At 36.7% G+C, this 18,130-nt stretch overlaps 1 protein-coding gene across 1 annotated transcript in view; it reads left to right on the top strand.

Annotated features, from left to right (window-relative positions):
• PCLO (piccolo presynaptic cytomatrix protein) overlaps nt 1–18,130 on the top strand; it is a 110,589-nt gene that overhangs the window by 27,820 nt on the left and 64,639 nt on the right. Inside the window, exons 2-4 of the mRNA XM_059847450.1 lie at nt 1,897–4,105; nt 9,191–9,327; nt 17,258–17,339. Of these exons, the coding sequence (XP_059703433.1) occupies nt 1,897–4,105; nt 9,191–9,327; nt 17,258–17,339 (2,428 nt within the window). The remainder of the gene's footprint in view (nt 1–1,896; nt 4,106–9,190; nt 9,328–17,257; nt 17,340–18,130) is intronic.

Raw genomic sequence — 18,130 nt, 5'->3', positions numbered from 1 at the left:
TAAAGTATTGTAGACCTTTTAATGACTGTTTTATTAATAGCACTTCTCAATACCAGTGACCATCTGTGACTGCTTCACCATCTGTAATCCCTATTTCAGTTCAGGAGGGGGAAATAACAGTGGTATTACACTGATTTTACAATATAAAGGATAAGCCAACTAGACCTACTGTAGATGATTAATTTGTCTTTGCTTATAAGTGCACACTGAGCAAGATAAAATTAGCTCCTTTGATTTGTTGGCACAACATGAGTTTGTGAAATGGCCATGGGAAGCTGAAAAGATTAAATTGCTTTTATTGAAATATTAAACGTGCAAAAGTTGATGGAATTTAGATGAAGAGAATAAAAGAGCTTAAATGGTGTTTGAAAAGATGGTGAATGCTTCCTTAAAGATCTGTGGCAAACAATGTGTTGATTATTACAATTTTTTAAAGCTAGCTAAAACAGGACCAGCAAAAGGGAATTGTCAACACTTCTTAAAAACCTGTACAGTTTAGTGATGCTATATCAAAATAAACTGAGAAAATACTGATTTATAAACGCCTACTTTAAACTAATATTATTTATATCTTATCTGAATGCCAAAATAAATGCCATTTTTAATTGAAAGCAGTTAATCCTTGCAGAAATGCTTTCATTTTCTGCAGAGGCAGGAGAGGTAATTTGATCAAAATTGGTTTTATTCTTCTCTTATTAAACTGGGCTAAAAGGTTTCCCTATGTTGGTAGTACCATGTCTGCATTTTGTAACGGCTGAGCTGATTTTTCTTTTGTTTCAGTGTACACATACACTTTTGTTTCAGTGTATGTGTGTAGATCAATCTCTTTTTCTTTGCTAAGGCAAGATTTGTAAGAAGCTTTAATGGAGATAAGATATAATTTCAAAATCATTTAGGTCCTGCTTCTTAATCTGTATATATTGTGTGGGAGCCTAAACTTTAAAAAAAAAATTCAAACCCATTAGTGATTTAGGATGCAAATTGACTTGCATCTAACCAGTTGCATTGTCTACTTCCTTAGCTGATGAGAGACATTTGCACCTCAAAAAAAATTATCAGCTTAAGGTAGATAGTTCTGTATCAGGATGAGTCACTCTTCTACCATAAACTGTGGGGAAGTCTGGACATTGGGATGGAATTAAATTGTTATACTTTTATGCTGATTATTTTTTTTTTAAGTTCTAAACTGTAGCTTCCTAACTGGAATGAATTTCATTTATGAAAGTCTTCAGTGAACTGAAGAAAGCTTATACCAGTTTTGTTAGGGACAAGAAAATCCCCTAAAAAAACCAAACATATATAGCATCACATATGAGGTAAAAAATTACAAAATCATGTAAGAACTATCTGTCTTTTCACTAGAAAGTTCTCTTTTTTGTCTGGATTTCAGTACAAACTTATGGGTGTGCATTCAATGTCGGGATCAGAGTCATCTATTTGACTATACAGATTACATATAAATTTAATTATGAATGCTTATATAAGTCAATTTATAATTATAAATAGTTTTTATTAAATTAAATGTTATATAAAAGGGACGTGTATATGTACATATATTCCCCCCCACACACATATGCATTGAATATGTTTATGTATAACTATGCAGAAGTTTTAAAGAATAAATTTCATAAACTTTAAGAATATAAGGTAGATTTTTTAATCTTAGTCTAAGCAAAGTCCTAGAGAGTGTCACCCTTATTTTTGCATTAGATTGCTCATCTTTAGTAGACTGATGACCATTTTCCTTTCTACTTTCTGCTGCTTAATCACAGATACAAAATTTCTTCTGTCTTAAAGGAAGTTTGTGGTTAAGTTAAAATACCGTGAAAAAAATTAAATAACTTGTGATTAATTTCCCTTCAGAATAGTGATTCAGTCTTGTTTCTTCTATTGCAGTCAAAAGGTTCTTCAGGCATGACTCCATCCAGCACTCAAAAGAAGGTGAAGAGGACTCTGCCCAATCCACCTCCAGAGGAAGCAACAGCAGGAACTCAGTCCCCATATACTTCTGTGGGATCAGTTTCACGGAGAAGGATTTGTAGGACCACCACTATGGCCAGAGCCAAAATTCTTCAGGATATAGACAGGGAATTGGATCTGGTCGAGCGTGAGTCAGCCAAGCTTAGGAAGAAGCAAGCAGAGCTAGATGAGGAGGAAAAAGAAATAGATGCCAAGTTGAGATACTTGGAAATGGGCATTAATAGGAGGAAAGAAGCCCTGCTAAAAGAAAGAGAAAAGAGAGAGCGTGCCTATCTCCAAGGAGTAGCCGAAGAACGTGATTATATGTCAGACAGTGAAGTTAATAATACCAGGTCAACCAGAATAGAAACTCAGCATGGCTTGGAAAGACCACGTACTGCACCCCAGACAGAATTTAACCAGTTTATGCCACCACAAACCCAGCCAGAAACACAGTTTGCCCCTGCTACAAGCCCATATGCTCAATATCAGTATTCATCTCCTGCCCTGCCAACTCAAGCACCAACTCAGTTCACACAGCAGTCACATTACCAACAACAGCAGCCTTTGTATCACCAGCAGGTTTCACCCTATCAGACCCAGACAGCATTCCAAACAGGAGCTACTATGTCCTTTACCCCACAGGCTCAACCTCCACCATCTCAACAGCCATCATATCAACTCCCATCACAGATGATGGTGATACAGCCAAAGCCAAGACAGACCACATTGTACATGGAGCCTAAGATAACAACAAACTATGATGTAATTCGCAATCAGCCTCTCATGATAGCACCAGTTTCGACTGACAATAGTTATGCAGTTTCCCAGCTGGGCAGTAAATACTCTACCTTGGACTTAAGGATAGGACTAGATGAGAGAAACAGCATAGCAAGCAGCCCTATATCAAGCATATCTGCAGATTCATTCTATGCAGATATAGACCACCACCATACACCCCGAAATTATGTGCTGATTGATGATATAGGAGAACTTACTAAAGGAACAGGAGCTCTTGGTTCCAGTTTTAGCCTCCACGAGAAAGATCTGACCAAAACAGATCGACTTCTTCTCACAACTGAGGCCAGGAGAGCACAAGAAGTGTCAGACTTCCTGGCACCACTGCAGACTTCCTCTAGGTTACATTCCTATGTTAAAGCTGATGAAGACCCAATGGAGGATCCTTATGAGCTCAAACTTCTGAAACACCAGATAAAGCAAGAGTTCCGTAGAGGTGCAGAAAGTCTTGATCATCTGGCTGGTCTATCACAGTATTACCATGGAGAGGGCAGCTACAGGCATTTTCCAAAATCTGAGAAATACAGCATAGGTAGGCTTACTCTTGAGAAACAGGCTGCTAAGCAGCTCCCAGCAGCCCTCCTTTACCAGAAGCAGTCAAAACACAAGAAAGCCTTGATAGACCCCAAACTAACAAAGTTTTCACCTATCCAAGAAAGCAGAGACCTTGAGCCTGACTATTCAAGCTATATGACTTCTAGCACTTCAACACTTGGGGGAATTACTACTAGGGCAAGGCTTCTTCAGGATGATATCACTTATGGCCTTAGAAAAAACATCAGTGACCAACAGAAGTACATGGGGCCGCCACTGACGTCATCCATTGGAGCAGGCCTTGGGACTGCACTAGGTCCAACAATGAGATCTGCACTACAAGATGAAGCAGACAAGTCTTATAGCAGTGGTAGTAGATCTAGGCCCTCATCTAGACCCTCCTCAGTGTATGGGCTCGATCTGTCATTGAAAAGGGATTCTTCCAGTTCTTCTTTAAGACTGAAAGCCCAAGAAGCTGAACCTTTAGATGTTTCCTTTAGCCATGCAGCACCTTCTGGAAGAACTAAACCCACCAGTCTACCTATTAGCCAAAGCAGGGGAAGGATCCCAATAGTAGCACAGAACTCAGAGGAGGAGAGCCCACTAAGTCCTGTTGGACAGCCAATGGGAATGGCAAGAGCAGCCGCTGGACCCTTGCCACCAATATCTGCAGATACCAGGGACCAGTTTGGATCGAGCCATTCATTACCTGAGGTCCAGCAGCATATGAGGGAGGAGTCACGGACTCGAGGCTATGATCGAGATATAGCCTTCATCATGGATGACTTCCAGCATGCCATGTCAGACAGTGAAGGTAAATTAGGCCTCAGACTGGTATCTTACTATCACAACGCAAATCCTCATTTCTATGCATGTGTCTGATTTTTGTTACACTTCAAAGACTTGTTCTTTTTCTGTTCCCTGGTGCATCTTCTGTGTATCTTCATTTTTGGGGGTTGATTTCTTTTGTCGTATTTGATATTTTTTATTTTACCCTAACAGTTTCTGAATGGTGTTAAGCTACTATTGCATGCTACTATATTGTTGTTGATTGCTTTCCTTTTGGTTTGCTTGTGCATTTTCCTTTTCACTTGTTTATGTCTACTTTTCAATGATACTGTGTAGAACATTCCATGTACAATACAGATTCTGCCATCAGTCTTTATGTGCAGCTCTCTCCAGTGACTGTGAATCATTGAACTTATTTGCAGTAGTTTTTGTTGGGATTTGGAAATAATCTCCCAAATCTCTAAAAAACTCCAGTAATTTTATGTGCATGAAATTTCATGATAGAACTCAAAAAATGATAATTCCATCTCCTGATGCACCAATTTAGATCTGTGTTTATATAGAAATAGTCTATTCATTAGGTACATATTATATGTTAGAACCATATAGAGCTTAACGTGATAGCAAAATAACATTCTACATATGGTTTGTTGAAAGCATCCTGTCATGTGGACTTCTGTGCATTCAGAATTGTGATTATGTAAGATAATTTGTCTTTGAATGGTGCAAGACAATCTCATACTTCAATAAAGGACATAGAGTATTTTACTTCTGTTCATGGGTTATGCAGCGTAGCTGGTTTTATATGCACCCCATACACGTCTGCCAAATAAGCACAAGAGTTTATCTCACTTAAGTTCATGAAAGGAACCTTTCTGATGTATTATAAATAGTGCAATTAAAAATGCTGCTTCTGAATAAGTACAGCAGAATGTTAAAGCTGATGTTGAGTTAATAATTGCAAATTATGTATCAGTTTTGTTTGAGTCAGTTCAGAATTAATATATTCTAAATTGTTTAAAAATCATAAAGACAGTTTGAAGGCAAATGAAATGAATATGTTCAAAATTGTATGCACTCCATTAACTTTTTCTTATGTGTATTTACTGCACAATAAAAGAGACTTTGCATGCGCTCTATTGTCTGTAAATGGCAATGATTGTCTCAAAAGACATATTTGCATGATTATGAAGTAGTATGGTTTATTTTTCACATTTCTACTAACCTCCGTTCATTATTGCATTATTGATTTTTTACACATGCTAAATCTTTCATAAGCATTAGAAAAAAATATCTATTTGCCTTTCTCATACTTCATACTAAGGGGTTTGTTCTGTAAGTTTCTCTTCATATTTCTTAGATATTTATAACCCCCTCATGAACTCTATGTTTCAGGAGAGACTCAGGGTCATCAGCTATTTTGATATTTATCAGAAGTTTAACTGTTTTTATTGTCCTTCAATTCTTAGCACACAGAGTCCTATAATTAAATCAGAAAGCAGTTGAGAGGAACTCCTGGAGTTGAAACTCATATCATTCTTCCTAAATAAGCAGATGCTATCTTGTCTCCTCTCAGCTTGTGACTTTTATGGGTCATTCTAGAGTCACATTGTGAAAGATACAGGACTTTTCCTCCTGAAAACAGAGTAGAACCAACCCGAACCAAAAAGATCCATTTTGATGCTATGCTACTGCATATGAACAGGTCATAGGGAATTACATATCTGCCCTACAGTGCATTATAGTTCTCATATACATTTGAACAAGACATACATGAATACTTCAAGTTGAACACGTTTCAGTTTTAAATCAGTCTCTCATTAGTTCGACCCATTCCTGTGTATTCTGTATTAGATTGGTATGTCACTCAGGGCTTCCAATTTCAGCAGTCTTTTTCTAATTTCTATCAAATTTGGTCTTCACAAATGGCCTATTTCTTGGGAAACCAAAACACTTCATGACATTATTTTCAAATGTGCAGTCGTATAGCAAATAACCTGTATCGAAAATAATTCATATAATTTGGATGTAAGATAAAAAGTGTTTAAAAGAAGCAAATACATTTCTACAGAAAGTCATGGCCTTCTTTTTTTAGGGACTGCATTCTTCTCTGTAGTGATCTGATGCCCTGACAGTGGACAGCTATTCTGGCATGTTTCATCCAACCTTTTAGCACAATTTGCTTTGCAGCTTCTCTTTATTTTAAGCAACTGCTGCGTGGTCTTGATGAGATTTCACTTAAAGAAATTAGTCTTCAGCTCTGTCTTATGAAAAGTCTTTTTGCGCTACAGCTTGATTTATCATCTTAAAAGACTTTTAAAAATTAAGTTAAAATGTTATATTTGAATTGTTTTGCTTTGGTTCAAATTCAGAGACATGCATGACTTTCTGTTTTTTATAGGTGACATCCCATAACAAATACTGGAAGAGAATGCAAATAGGACTTTGAGTCCAACCTTCTGTTTTTCACTAGGTACATACTGTAACAAATTTTAAAACCATGCTTCAGGACATAAGTAGTGCTTACACTGGAATTCCAAACTTCAAACTAGCCTACTAAAAAAGTAGCCTTGTGTCAAAAGAGCACAATGTCCAGAGCTGCCCATTGAAAATAAACAGCATTTTGAGATCTTGAAACATCTGGGATTTTCTCAGGGTTCCCAGTACCATGAAAACTCTGATCCAGGAAACAGATCTCTGCCAACCCCACAGCTGCCACTTTCCACACATTATTAAGTATGCTGAAGATACTAATTTTCAAGAATGCTGAAGCTAGTACTCAATTTTTTGCATATAAATAGTCCTTGCTGTTCAGAAGGTATAAAATGTACCTTCTCTCACCTCAAGTATTTTTTTTTCTTTAATATGCTAATTTGGAAATTCTTCAGCAGAGTTTAGAAGTTTAAAATTGAGATATCAAGACATCAAGATATCAACACAGTTGATTCCTTGTAATTTTTCATTTGTGGGATTTAGAGTGATCACTGTTACTTCTCTGAGTTTCTTGGATCCCACGGCCTGGAGTTCAATCTCACCTGGTTAATCTGCTTGGGAGGAAGCACCTGGCAGCATTATGTTAACCTTAGAATAAAAGGATGACTTCTCTAAGACTGTCAGTGATTCATCTTGGATGTTGTCAGGTTTCCAGCTGTGACAAATCCCAGCTGTGCAAGCCAAAACCAATGGGGTGTGTGTGTACATGTGAATGTGGGGTGTGTGTGTCTGTATACACATATATTTCTAACTTCTTAAATTTCAATAAAATACACACATTCATCACAGTTTGATTAAAAAAAAAAAAAGTTGAAAAAAGTAGGGTGGTCTGAACCATAGTATGGAATTTTACATTTTCAAGAGTAGTAATCCAGGAAATGTTATTTTAAGTGAGGCAGGAGGGAAAAAAATCATTCTTTCTTCTGCTCAAATGATGACACAGATTGTGATAGCCAGCATTAGCATCTGGGGTCAGGAATGTGTATTAGGTTCTTCATGCAAGCTTCAGAAAGAAGTTCTGTCAGGATGAGTTATGGACAAGCCTGCTTTGTGCAGGTGCTGATCAACTGGCATAAATGAGTAAAACAAGAAATTTTTGCATGTTACATCATATCAATTAGGTTTATTGATAGCAGTTAATAACTAATCAGTAGTGAGATAAGCATCTCTAATCTCTTATAATGCTTCTGGTAATTCATATATTCTTATCTAAATATTATTAAGTAAACCATTTCATGTTAGATTAAGTTCGTGCACAATCATGAAGGAAGAGACTGTACAATATCAACTATAATATGAATCAAGATTTAAAAAAAATTTGAAGGATTATTATATTATATAGAATGTTTGTTTTACCCCGTACAATGTATTCTTTTAAAATAAAAACCATGCATATATATGATTCCTCTTTTTGAAAAACTTTAGAAAAAGAGTAATGAAAAAACACAACTTCCTTTTTTCCCATTAACATTTTTTTAAAATTATTTTTTAAACCAAATAGATAATGTTTATTTTCACAAGTAAATAGGAAAGATTATTAAAACTACCATTTTTACTTTTGAATTCTTTTCTGTGTCATGTTCATTCACTCTTGTTATTATAAAAAAACCTGGTCTTATTTAAGTTTTGCAATTCCTTGTGATTTTGCCAAAACAAATATTGTCTTCCCTTGATTTCCAAATTTATTTTGCTTAATAAATCATAAAATTCAAACTTGTCTTACATTCTACATTGAATTACCTGAACATTGCATTGGTTTACACTGATTGGCAACATAAAAGAAAACAGGACATGATTCTGATCCCAATAGAGTGACACCTATGTCCCAATAGTCAGTAAGCGTAAATATATCCATTTGCAAAACTGATTTCAGGGAAATTATGTTATTTGATCCCCAAAAGATGCCTAATACAACATTTATTGTTGCAAAGAGTAATATTAGTCTTGTAGAATTTTTGCAGAAAGAACATTAAAATCCATACATAAAGGTTCATACTGTAAAATCGGGGGATGGAATTAAAAATGAGAACATCTGTAATATTTCTGCTTAGAATTTCATTTACATAGGTTGGTTTCCTATCTTCATTGATTTGGTTTGATATCGATTTCATAAAGAGGTTGTAATTTTCTTATATGTAGTTCCAGATTATTTCCAAAATATTTTGCACAGTACTCAGTTCAGAAATTTGGGAATTAGTGGAGTCTGCATTTTGAGGGTTGGTTATTTTGCGTCTTGATTTGGATTTTCTGAGTTATGGGTTTTTTCTTAGTCTACTGTAAAATACCCAATATGACTAAATTTTTCTCAACAAACATTTTATATATATGTAAAATCTGCAGTGTATATCTTAGCTGCCAGAATGAGGAAGTGGCTATAGCACTTGGGAGTTATCTTCTGTATTTAATATCCATGGTTCTGACATAAACAGAATCTCCTCCCTTTGCTGTCTAACACCTAAATAATGCTCAAGTTCAATGTCTCAAGTCTCACCTCTAACTTTGCTTTAGCTGCATGGCCAATTAGTAACCACTCTGCATGTTTGCTATGCACAATGCACATTCTTGCCCTTTGCCCAGCACTGGACCAGAGCATTTGACCTGTCCTTGGTTTTCAAAGCCTATCATCTCCGTCGGGAGGAAACAGATTGGTTTGACAAGCCCAGAGAGCCTCGTCTGGAGAATGGACACATCCTTGACAGAAGGCTGCCAGAGAAGTTGTCACACTCTCGACCACTAAGTCAACACCAAGATCAAGTAAGCTGTCAAATAAGATGTGCCTCTAGTTTTAGAAATGATTGATAATTTAATTATACTGTCCCACAGTTCCCATGGGAACTACAGGATTACTCAAAATCCAGCTGCATTCAGCTGAAGTGCTGTTGCACCTGTATTCATCATCAACATTTGATGGTGAAATTAGATTAACTTTCCTCTACAATTCAGTATTAATTTTTCAGGTTGTCTTTTGACTTTTGAAATATTACTTAAAATATCTATAATTTAAGTACTCCTATCGGTGAAAAAAAAGAAAAAAGAAAACAATTAGTCTAATTTTCCCTTACCAGCTTTATCTCATACAAATTCAAGTCCCTTCTTATAGTAGTTGAAGGAAAATAATTCCTTAATCCTGTTGACATTTTTTCCACTTTTAGTTGGTAAGTATAATCCCAACAGTTTGTGATTATTTATTGAATAAATCAGTGAGACTCTATCAATCTAATACTTACAATACTTCATTTATTAGAGAGAGAAAGAAAAATACCATAGTCTGCTTTTTCAAGCTTGCCAACTTTAAAATCTAGTTTACCTTAGGGTACCATTCTATTTTCACTTTTTATTAACAAAGTTTATTTATTTCAAATCTCTAAGGTCTTCAGTTGCTTGTTTTAGTTGTCATTTTTACTGATTGATCTAGGTTTTATCCTGATATAGTACGTTTTGATTTAGATTACATTTTTACATGAGATCCAGTGAATGCAGTGAGTGCATTTCCTCAAGACAAGAGGAAATAACCTCAAATTGCACCAGGGGCAGTTTAGATTAGATATTAGGAAAAATATCTTCATGGAAAGGGTGGTCAAGAATTGAAATAGGCTACCCAGAGAAATGGTGGAGTCATCCCTCCTGGAAATGTTCAAGAGACGTGGATGTGGCACTTGAGGACATGGTTTGTGGTGAACATGGGGGTGGTACTGGGTTGACAGTTGGACTTGATCATCTTAGATATCTTTACTAACCTTAACAATCCTGTGATTCTGAGAGAAGGTATTGCATGGCCCCTTTGTGATACTTAACAGCTTCTACTGCTCACGTTAATTCCTCCAATAACATACAACACAGGAATATCTCTGTCATGCAGCCTTTAAAAGTTTTATGCTGGTGAGCATTTTCACTGACATTTGACAATCAAATGTAAGTTTTATGAAGAAACAGTGTAGATTTTATGAAATAAGTGTTGAAATGTCTTACAATACAAGCTTTCATTTATCTTTCCCTCCTTTTCTATCCCTAGCATATACTGAGATTTACACACCCTAGGTTGTACTGAGCCTACTCATTTCTTGTTGAGAAAAAGGGCTTTACATGATATAATTCTTACAGCAATCTATTCAAATAGACCTATGATTCTATGAATCAACTTAATTGCATAATAAAGGATGTTTTTGAGTCCTAACATCTCTTAATTTCACTGGCAATAGTTTAAAAACAGTCTCTCTGAGCACTTTAATCCTCACGAGAAGCATTAATTATTTTAAGATTACATAATTGTATTTTACCACTAAAACATTCTGAGGTAAAATTGAAAATTTTCCTTGAAAATCAGGATTGTCCAAAAGAATTACTGCTAACCCTGAGCTCTGTGATCAGGTGGTGGTTAGTAAGATACACTTAACCTTTAGAGCTCCAGAGCTTTTGTCCTGGGAAATAGTTCCTAAGCAAGGTCTTAGTCAGAGAGATCTGATCTTTGCTTTTTTTCCTCATATAAATACCACTACACTAGGACTGGTTGAAAAAATTTGTTCATAATTTTTCAGCAGGAAGATTAAAGGGCCTAAGAGTTCTTGTTTTCCTGGATATTTCCAGGAAAAAAAATATGTATTTTTTTTTCTCCTTCAAGCTCTTGCAATATCCCCATGCTTAAAAGGAAATGGAGATACAGCATCAAAATCTTGCCAAAGGCATTTTTTAAGGTTTAATGAAATATGGGATGTGAATTGTTGAGTGAACATATTCTAAATAATTCTATCTGATGCCATGTAAAGCCTCAGCAGAAGAGGAGTGATGTGTGAGGAGAAGTTTTACAACAGTTCCTTCTTCTACTCTTTCCATCCAGGTTAGCTACTGTCAGTCACACGTCAGTACAAAATAGTATCAATGACTCTGCAGAAGGGACAAATGCCAGTCTCACCAACTCCACATCATCTACCTAACCCAAATGTTACTCAGAGCTTGTGCACGTTAAGAATCTTCTGTGAACATTTGTTTAAGATAGCTTAAAAACAAATATATTTTCAGACATATCCAGAAACTAAATTGCTTTGTGACAAGATAAAAAGGGTCAGAGATATTTTAAAAAAAGTTTCACTAGCTACATGATGAGTTGTAAACTATTTAGCAATAGAAGAAAGTAAGTCAGTGTTAACATCTTTATTTTTTATCATTAATATTACGTTTTCAAGTGATGAAAGCAAATAAACCATATCAGGGCAATGAGAGTGATGAGGCAAAGTAATCACTCCCTAAGGGCTTTTTCAGGCCTGTGAGTAATGAAAGGGTTACTGAGTTCATTGTGCCATGCTGTCTGTCTCCTGTACCCACACCTCAGTACTGCACAGGAACCTGTAGTGCCCAAGTATGATGTATTCAAAATGTACAAAAATGGCAAGTCATTCTCCATCCAGAACCATCTGAACATATCCACCTTCACCCAGAGCTTCCTTTGCTGCAAATGATTCCCTGAAATCACTTAGGAGGGAAGATTCCTGGTTAGCACAGGAATTAAACCACTACAATTTCCTTAGTAATCCTTTCTGAGCACAAACCAGCCACAGAAAGAATAATTTGCATCAATATCACTAATCTGCTTGTAATCAGTGTTTCCAAATACCCTTATTGGCTCTAAATTTGCTATTTTTTTGATCTTCTGTGTTAAAAAATGAAAATATTTTAATGACCACTGCAATACATGTATTCCAAAAAATTTTGATTCACATATGTGAAATATCAATTTTCTTACTAGATGAAATCAGAACTGCTTGATTACATCCCACAGAGCCTGTACAACTGAAGGTAATAAATAGAGCACAACCCTGAGCTTTTGAAGCAAGAATGCAGTGGAGTGACAGCCCTGAACCTCCAGGTTTCCATGGATTTCTTACAACCTAGTAGATTATGCTCACTTACTGTCTTATAAATTTAAAATATATTTGTTTCTATAGCAACTTCTGTGGTGCTACTTAGTACTCTGAAATCATGTTAAATTGCAGTTCAGCTGAATATCTTAACAGCCATTTCCCAATGCATTGATTCCCTGAGGAGGGTAAAACCTTATCAATACATAATCTATTGTAGAATTCCCACTGACCACTCTTGACCTCAACAGTTTGCTGTCACTTCCAGTTCACCAGCAACTTCCTTAAGCCTCCTGACATCAAGAGATTTTTTTCCTATTATTTTCTGTGAAAATTATTTGTATATCCTGAACTAAACTGGCTGTTACTAACAGTTTGGGAAAGAACAGTAAGAGAAAGTGTCAGGGCAGTAAAAGTTCATGACAAGGGCATGGACAATGAGGGTACACTAAGAGGCTATAAGTAGTTTTTCAGTGAGGGCTTTTAAATACTTCCAGTCACCATAGGTGGGTCTTTTTAAGCCATAAATGAACAATAAAATCTTAAACTCATCGTAATACCAGTATAATGATGAGTTCACTTAGACAACAATTTTCTAATCACAGAAAAAAGGCAAGGGTCCTAGACATGAAATCTTTTGAATGCAATCACCTATTTCTAAACACCATAAAAATTATATGCTTTTCTCTTCATTCATAAGGTATTACCATTTTCTTGAAATTTAATTCAAGCCTTTTTGGGGGCACTCAGAAAATTAGAAATTATGAAAAAAATGGGTCAAAAGGAGAGTACTGGGGCTAAAATGAGAAAATACCATTTGTGACAGAGATTCAGAAGGCTACCTGCAAACTTTTGTTCCACATTTTACTTAGTTTTAATTGTTTTCCAGCTAGTGAGGGGAATTTATTTTAAATTGTAGTAAACTTTTTTCTGTTAGAGATTTAGTTGGGGGGATCATTTTGTGGTTGAGATTATCTGGAAATATGATAAGAAATTGGAAATTTCCAACTTTAGTATAATTGTTCAAATATTTAATCTAAAGAGTGGATTGTTAGCCACCCCCTCACTGTAATTCACAAAGGAATTTATCTGGCAGTGCCTCATTTCAGTCACTCAGAAATGTTTTTATCTCTGCATGCCAGAATGACTTCTGGAGCAAAGGTCAGTGTTGAATTTACCTAATTGCAGAAGAAAATGCAACTCACTTTATAATTTATTAATGAGCAGGACCATTGTATTTGTTAAGTTTTTATTATGTATGTCTTTTGGAAATTATCTGCATCTGGGGATCTATCAGCAGAAAGAACTTTCCACCTTGAAGATTTTGAGACCACTCCACATTTGTGCTCTGCACAGAGGGAATTTAGAGGTTCAAAGGGGCTGAACTACCACAGCTGGAGAAATTATTGGTACCAGCTTGGCCAGGCCTTGTGTGCTCATGCAAGTACCTGTGGTATCCGGAAATTAGGATGGATACTGCCTAATCCATGACCTTGAGCATCACCATCTTGTGCCTGGATACCTACCTCAGGTAAAGTTTGCCTTGAAAATGGTATTGCCCAGAGGACAGCAGCCAACTGTGGCTGCTGAGAGTCACTTTATCAGGCCCTTACACAGGAAGGGGAGATGCAGCAACATTTAAAACCAGGAATGACTTTGGTGATCCAATCCAAAGCAGCTGATACATTATAGGTATAGCTATGGCCTGGAAAATTAAAATACATTTCATTCATTTTATTTCTTAAACTTAAATACAGCACTGGGGAATTTTTTTCTTCCTGATATTCCTCTTTAACTTATAATATTCCCTTTTATGAGGCTTCAATAGTATTTGTTTATCAGACAAAACACTTAAAGACAACGGGAAATGAAATGCATTTTTAAACTCATCTTCTATTAGAAGCCCTCAGCACAATTATTTCCCATTCATTCCATTTTTGGAGGGCCTTTGAGCTGGCTAATAACATGAAACACATGACCAGAGTTTAGATTTCCTGAGGAAGAGGATGATATGCCAGTGCTGAACTACAAATCAAGCGTACTGAATGCTCCCAAAGAGGTGAGGAAGGATGGCAGGGACAGCTGGCAGAAATCTCTGGGGTTTGTAGCAGATATGTGGGATCAAGTCAGCTTTTGCCCTGTGACCTAAATCTGGGCTTGTGGACTTGTTCTCCACTCCTGCAGCTGTGCAGTGGAAGGATGGCCCCTCTGCACCAGCTTGGATTTACACTGTCACCCTTGTGTGCTTCAGTGGGGTCCCTCTCTGCCTTCACTGGGGAAACTGGAAGAGTCAGCTAGAAGGGATTCCTGGCATATATTCAGGTGAAGAGAAACCAACTTTAGTGGAAGTAAGAAAATGTGAACAATTGGAAACACAAAATAATGTGTGTATTACAGGTTTTGAAATATTCTAGTACATTTCAGATAAACATGCTCACTAATGATTAAAGCAAAACATCATGAACAATGTAATTGCTGTTGGTATCATCTCTTTACAGCAACTTCTGTTTTTTCCTATTTTTTTCTGCTGCTTTCAGAAATGTACTGGTCTGAAAGTAAAGGCCTAATGACATCTTCCATTTAAGTACTGATACACACCAACTATAAAAAAATAATATACTACTGGGGATGCTAATAAAATTCAATGCTTTTATTCAGACCTATATGAATCAGAAAGATTTATTCTTCTCATAAAATTCTGGAAGTAATGAGGAAGTAATAGGCTAAAGAAGGAGACAGTCTATATTTTCTGATGTATTTGTTAGCAGTCATGTACAATATGGCATTGAATATTCTTGGATTGTTATTTATTTAAAAAATTAAATAAGATAGAGCAAGTAAAATAATATGAATTGAAGTTTAAGAGCTTCAGCATTCCTAAGCTAAATTGAATTACCTCCACAAAAATGGATCCCAGCTAAGGATCTATTCAAATGTGTTCGTACACTTGTAAACTGCAATATTCTATTTTTTAAAATTTAATTCAAAATAAAATTAGATGCATTCTTCCAGATTCTTTACAATTTTATGTAAGCTACCTGTGACAAATGCATCACTTTTATTGTTATATAAAACTTGCTGAATATAACTTTTATTGTTATATAAAATTTGACACTTTTGGCAGTGTCATTAAAAACCTAACACTCTCCCTAGTCACTAATGAATGTGGAAGCCTCATGGAACTTTATGCACTCCTGGTAGTATTAGACTCTGTGTTCTGACAAAATTCCATGATAAAATCAAATGTCTGCCTGATCACATGTTCTGATTTATTCTGGAGCACTTGTCTGCTACCAAATCCATGATCTCCTTTATGTCTGACTTTAATTACAGTCAATATTACTCTCACTGTGTTAGGGGAGGATTTGAGTCTTCTAGATGCAACATCATTCACTGGATAAGTAACTGAGTTATGACAACAGTTGTATAAACTCTTCTGCTTGCTGTGGGATTGAGCTAACCAAGTCTCTTGACTTCTCACTTTCCCTTCCCATCATTTATGTGTGCTATCCATTCACTTCATAAACTCTCCAGGGCAGAACTAGGTTTGAAGTGCTTGGCTCAGGAGGAGCTTAATCCCTTTAAATACTACTTAAATATAAATAATGATAATAAACTCTTGGCAGCATGCTGCTGATGCACTCAAGCTGCTGCATTGCCATGCTGAATAGCATTGTGTCCTTGGCTCCTTGAGGCTGCTCCCTGAGGTCCCATCCTGGAGCAGGCTCAGTCATGCTCCCTCCTCTTGGTCGGGGTGCGTTGCCCAGGATTGGAACTGACATGCAGAGGCAGGGAAGTGATGGGTTCAGCTTTGCTACCAAAAGACCAAAATTGCTCTGCAACTTGTGCTGCAGTTCTGAGCTTTGTTTTCAGTAGTAAAGATGAAATAAATCCAGGAGGACACAGGAGGATCATTACCATGGAGCTTTCTGAGACAGGTGATGGAGGACCCAAGGAGGAAATGGACTCTGCTGGCTCTCACACTCCCCAATGAGGCAGAACTTTTGGGGAAGTAGAGGTTGGGTGCCAGCTTATCTGCAGTAATTCTGAGATGTTGGGATGCAGGATTGATGGCTGTGGGGGGAGTGTTGCAACCAACACTCTGCAGAGTCATTTTGGTGTGGTATCAGGGCATTCACCCCTGGAAGGTGGGTCAGTCCCTGCAGCTTGGCCCCTCTTATGCCCAAACCATGGGGCAGGTGGGATCATTTCAAGAGGAAAACTGGCTATCTAGAGTCTGTTGTAGGGTGCATTACTTTCAGCTTTGATGTGGTCTAGGATAAGCCCAGGTAAATGTTGCACATTTTCAGACAATGTAGTGCTACGAGTTTTAGTCTGGGTCTTTCAAAAGGCTTTTGGGGTTTGAAGACAAGAGGTACATTGGACCATGTGGTTATACTGAAACTAAAGCAGTAACTCAGGGATGGTAACACATTAAACATTTTGTTTACATGTCTAAGAAAAGAATTTTATAAAAAATACAGGAATAATGTTTTGTTTCTTTCTTATGTTAAACATGACTTGAAAAAAGGATTAAGGTTAAAAGAAGCTATAGAAGAGAGTGACCACCTTCTAATCACTCAGAAAAATCAGAACTAAAGACATATTTGAAATTAATTTGGAGTTCTGGAAGCAAATATTCATTACCCCATGGAAGGTATTTGCAGTTTGACAAATGTCTCCAAACTTGGGATAGTTTTTGAATTGAGAAGTTGTAATATTTCCCTGGATGAAATAAGTTTGTTTGCTTGTTTCTGTTTCAACTGTCTGATATGATTTATTCAATTTTTGTTGGTTTATCATTTTATGACATGCATATTTGTATTCCTCAGATAAATGGGAAGCCCCTGCAGTACATTTTCCCTCATACAAGGCTCAAACTACTGAGAGACCCAAAGGACCACACAGTTTCAGGTAAAAAACCCTCTATCAGACATGATAATTAATTTGATTAGCATGAATTATATAACAGATTTCCAGTATTAAAAATAGTTCCTGTGTCTATGCAGCAGGAAATTCAGTGGTCATTTTAAGTCTTGCTCATTGGATATAACAGAAAGCAACAGTGCATAAAAAAGGTCACGACATCTGTTCAAGATATATAAACTATACAGACATTAAAAACAGAGGAAAATTGGTTGTGTTATCCATATGAACAGTCTGTTTTGCTGTTGCTTTTTATGTAACTATATTCTCTGCATGAGTCCTTATAAAATAAGCTTGTGTAGGTGTTCAACATGTACAGAACCAAGAATTTTATTCTTTCTGTTCTGGAACTCTCCCCCTGGTTGTCGTGTCCCGTCCCCCTGTCCCCCCTCCCCACCCCGCCCCACTCCCCCTATAGAGGGGGTTAGGAGAACAAACAGATCCCATTTTTCTGTGATATCTTCACATGGAGACATTTATCACAGGACTTCAGATTTATCCTCCTTTTCCCTAACACTGACATAAATGTTCATGTAAGTCAGAGTCTGCTTGCCAAGGAGATGAAAGTAGCAGAGGTGTTCATTCACCTTCCAGGCTGAGAGCTGGAATGCAGTGTAATATTTTCATGTGTCAAATTGTACAAGGCTGCCAGTTACAGGACCTGGCACAGGTAAGGTCTGTCTGAGCTTCTGGAATTGCACCCTTTCTCACATCTAATATGGAACTCAAAGTTATTTCAATATTTGTTCTTTCAGAAGTAGATGCTTTATGTGTTTTTT

Source organism: Haemorhous mexicanus, chromosome 5, assembly GCF_027477595.1.
Source record: "Haemorhous mexicanus isolate bHaeMex1 chromosome 5, bHaeMex1.pri, whole genome shotgun sequence".
Classification (NCBI taxonomy): Eukaryota; Metazoa; Chordata; class Aves; order Passeriformes; family Fringillidae; genus Haemorhous; species Haemorhous mexicanus.
Note: the sequence above shows the minus strand (reverse complement) of the source record. Positions and strands in the feature narration are given on the sequence as shown.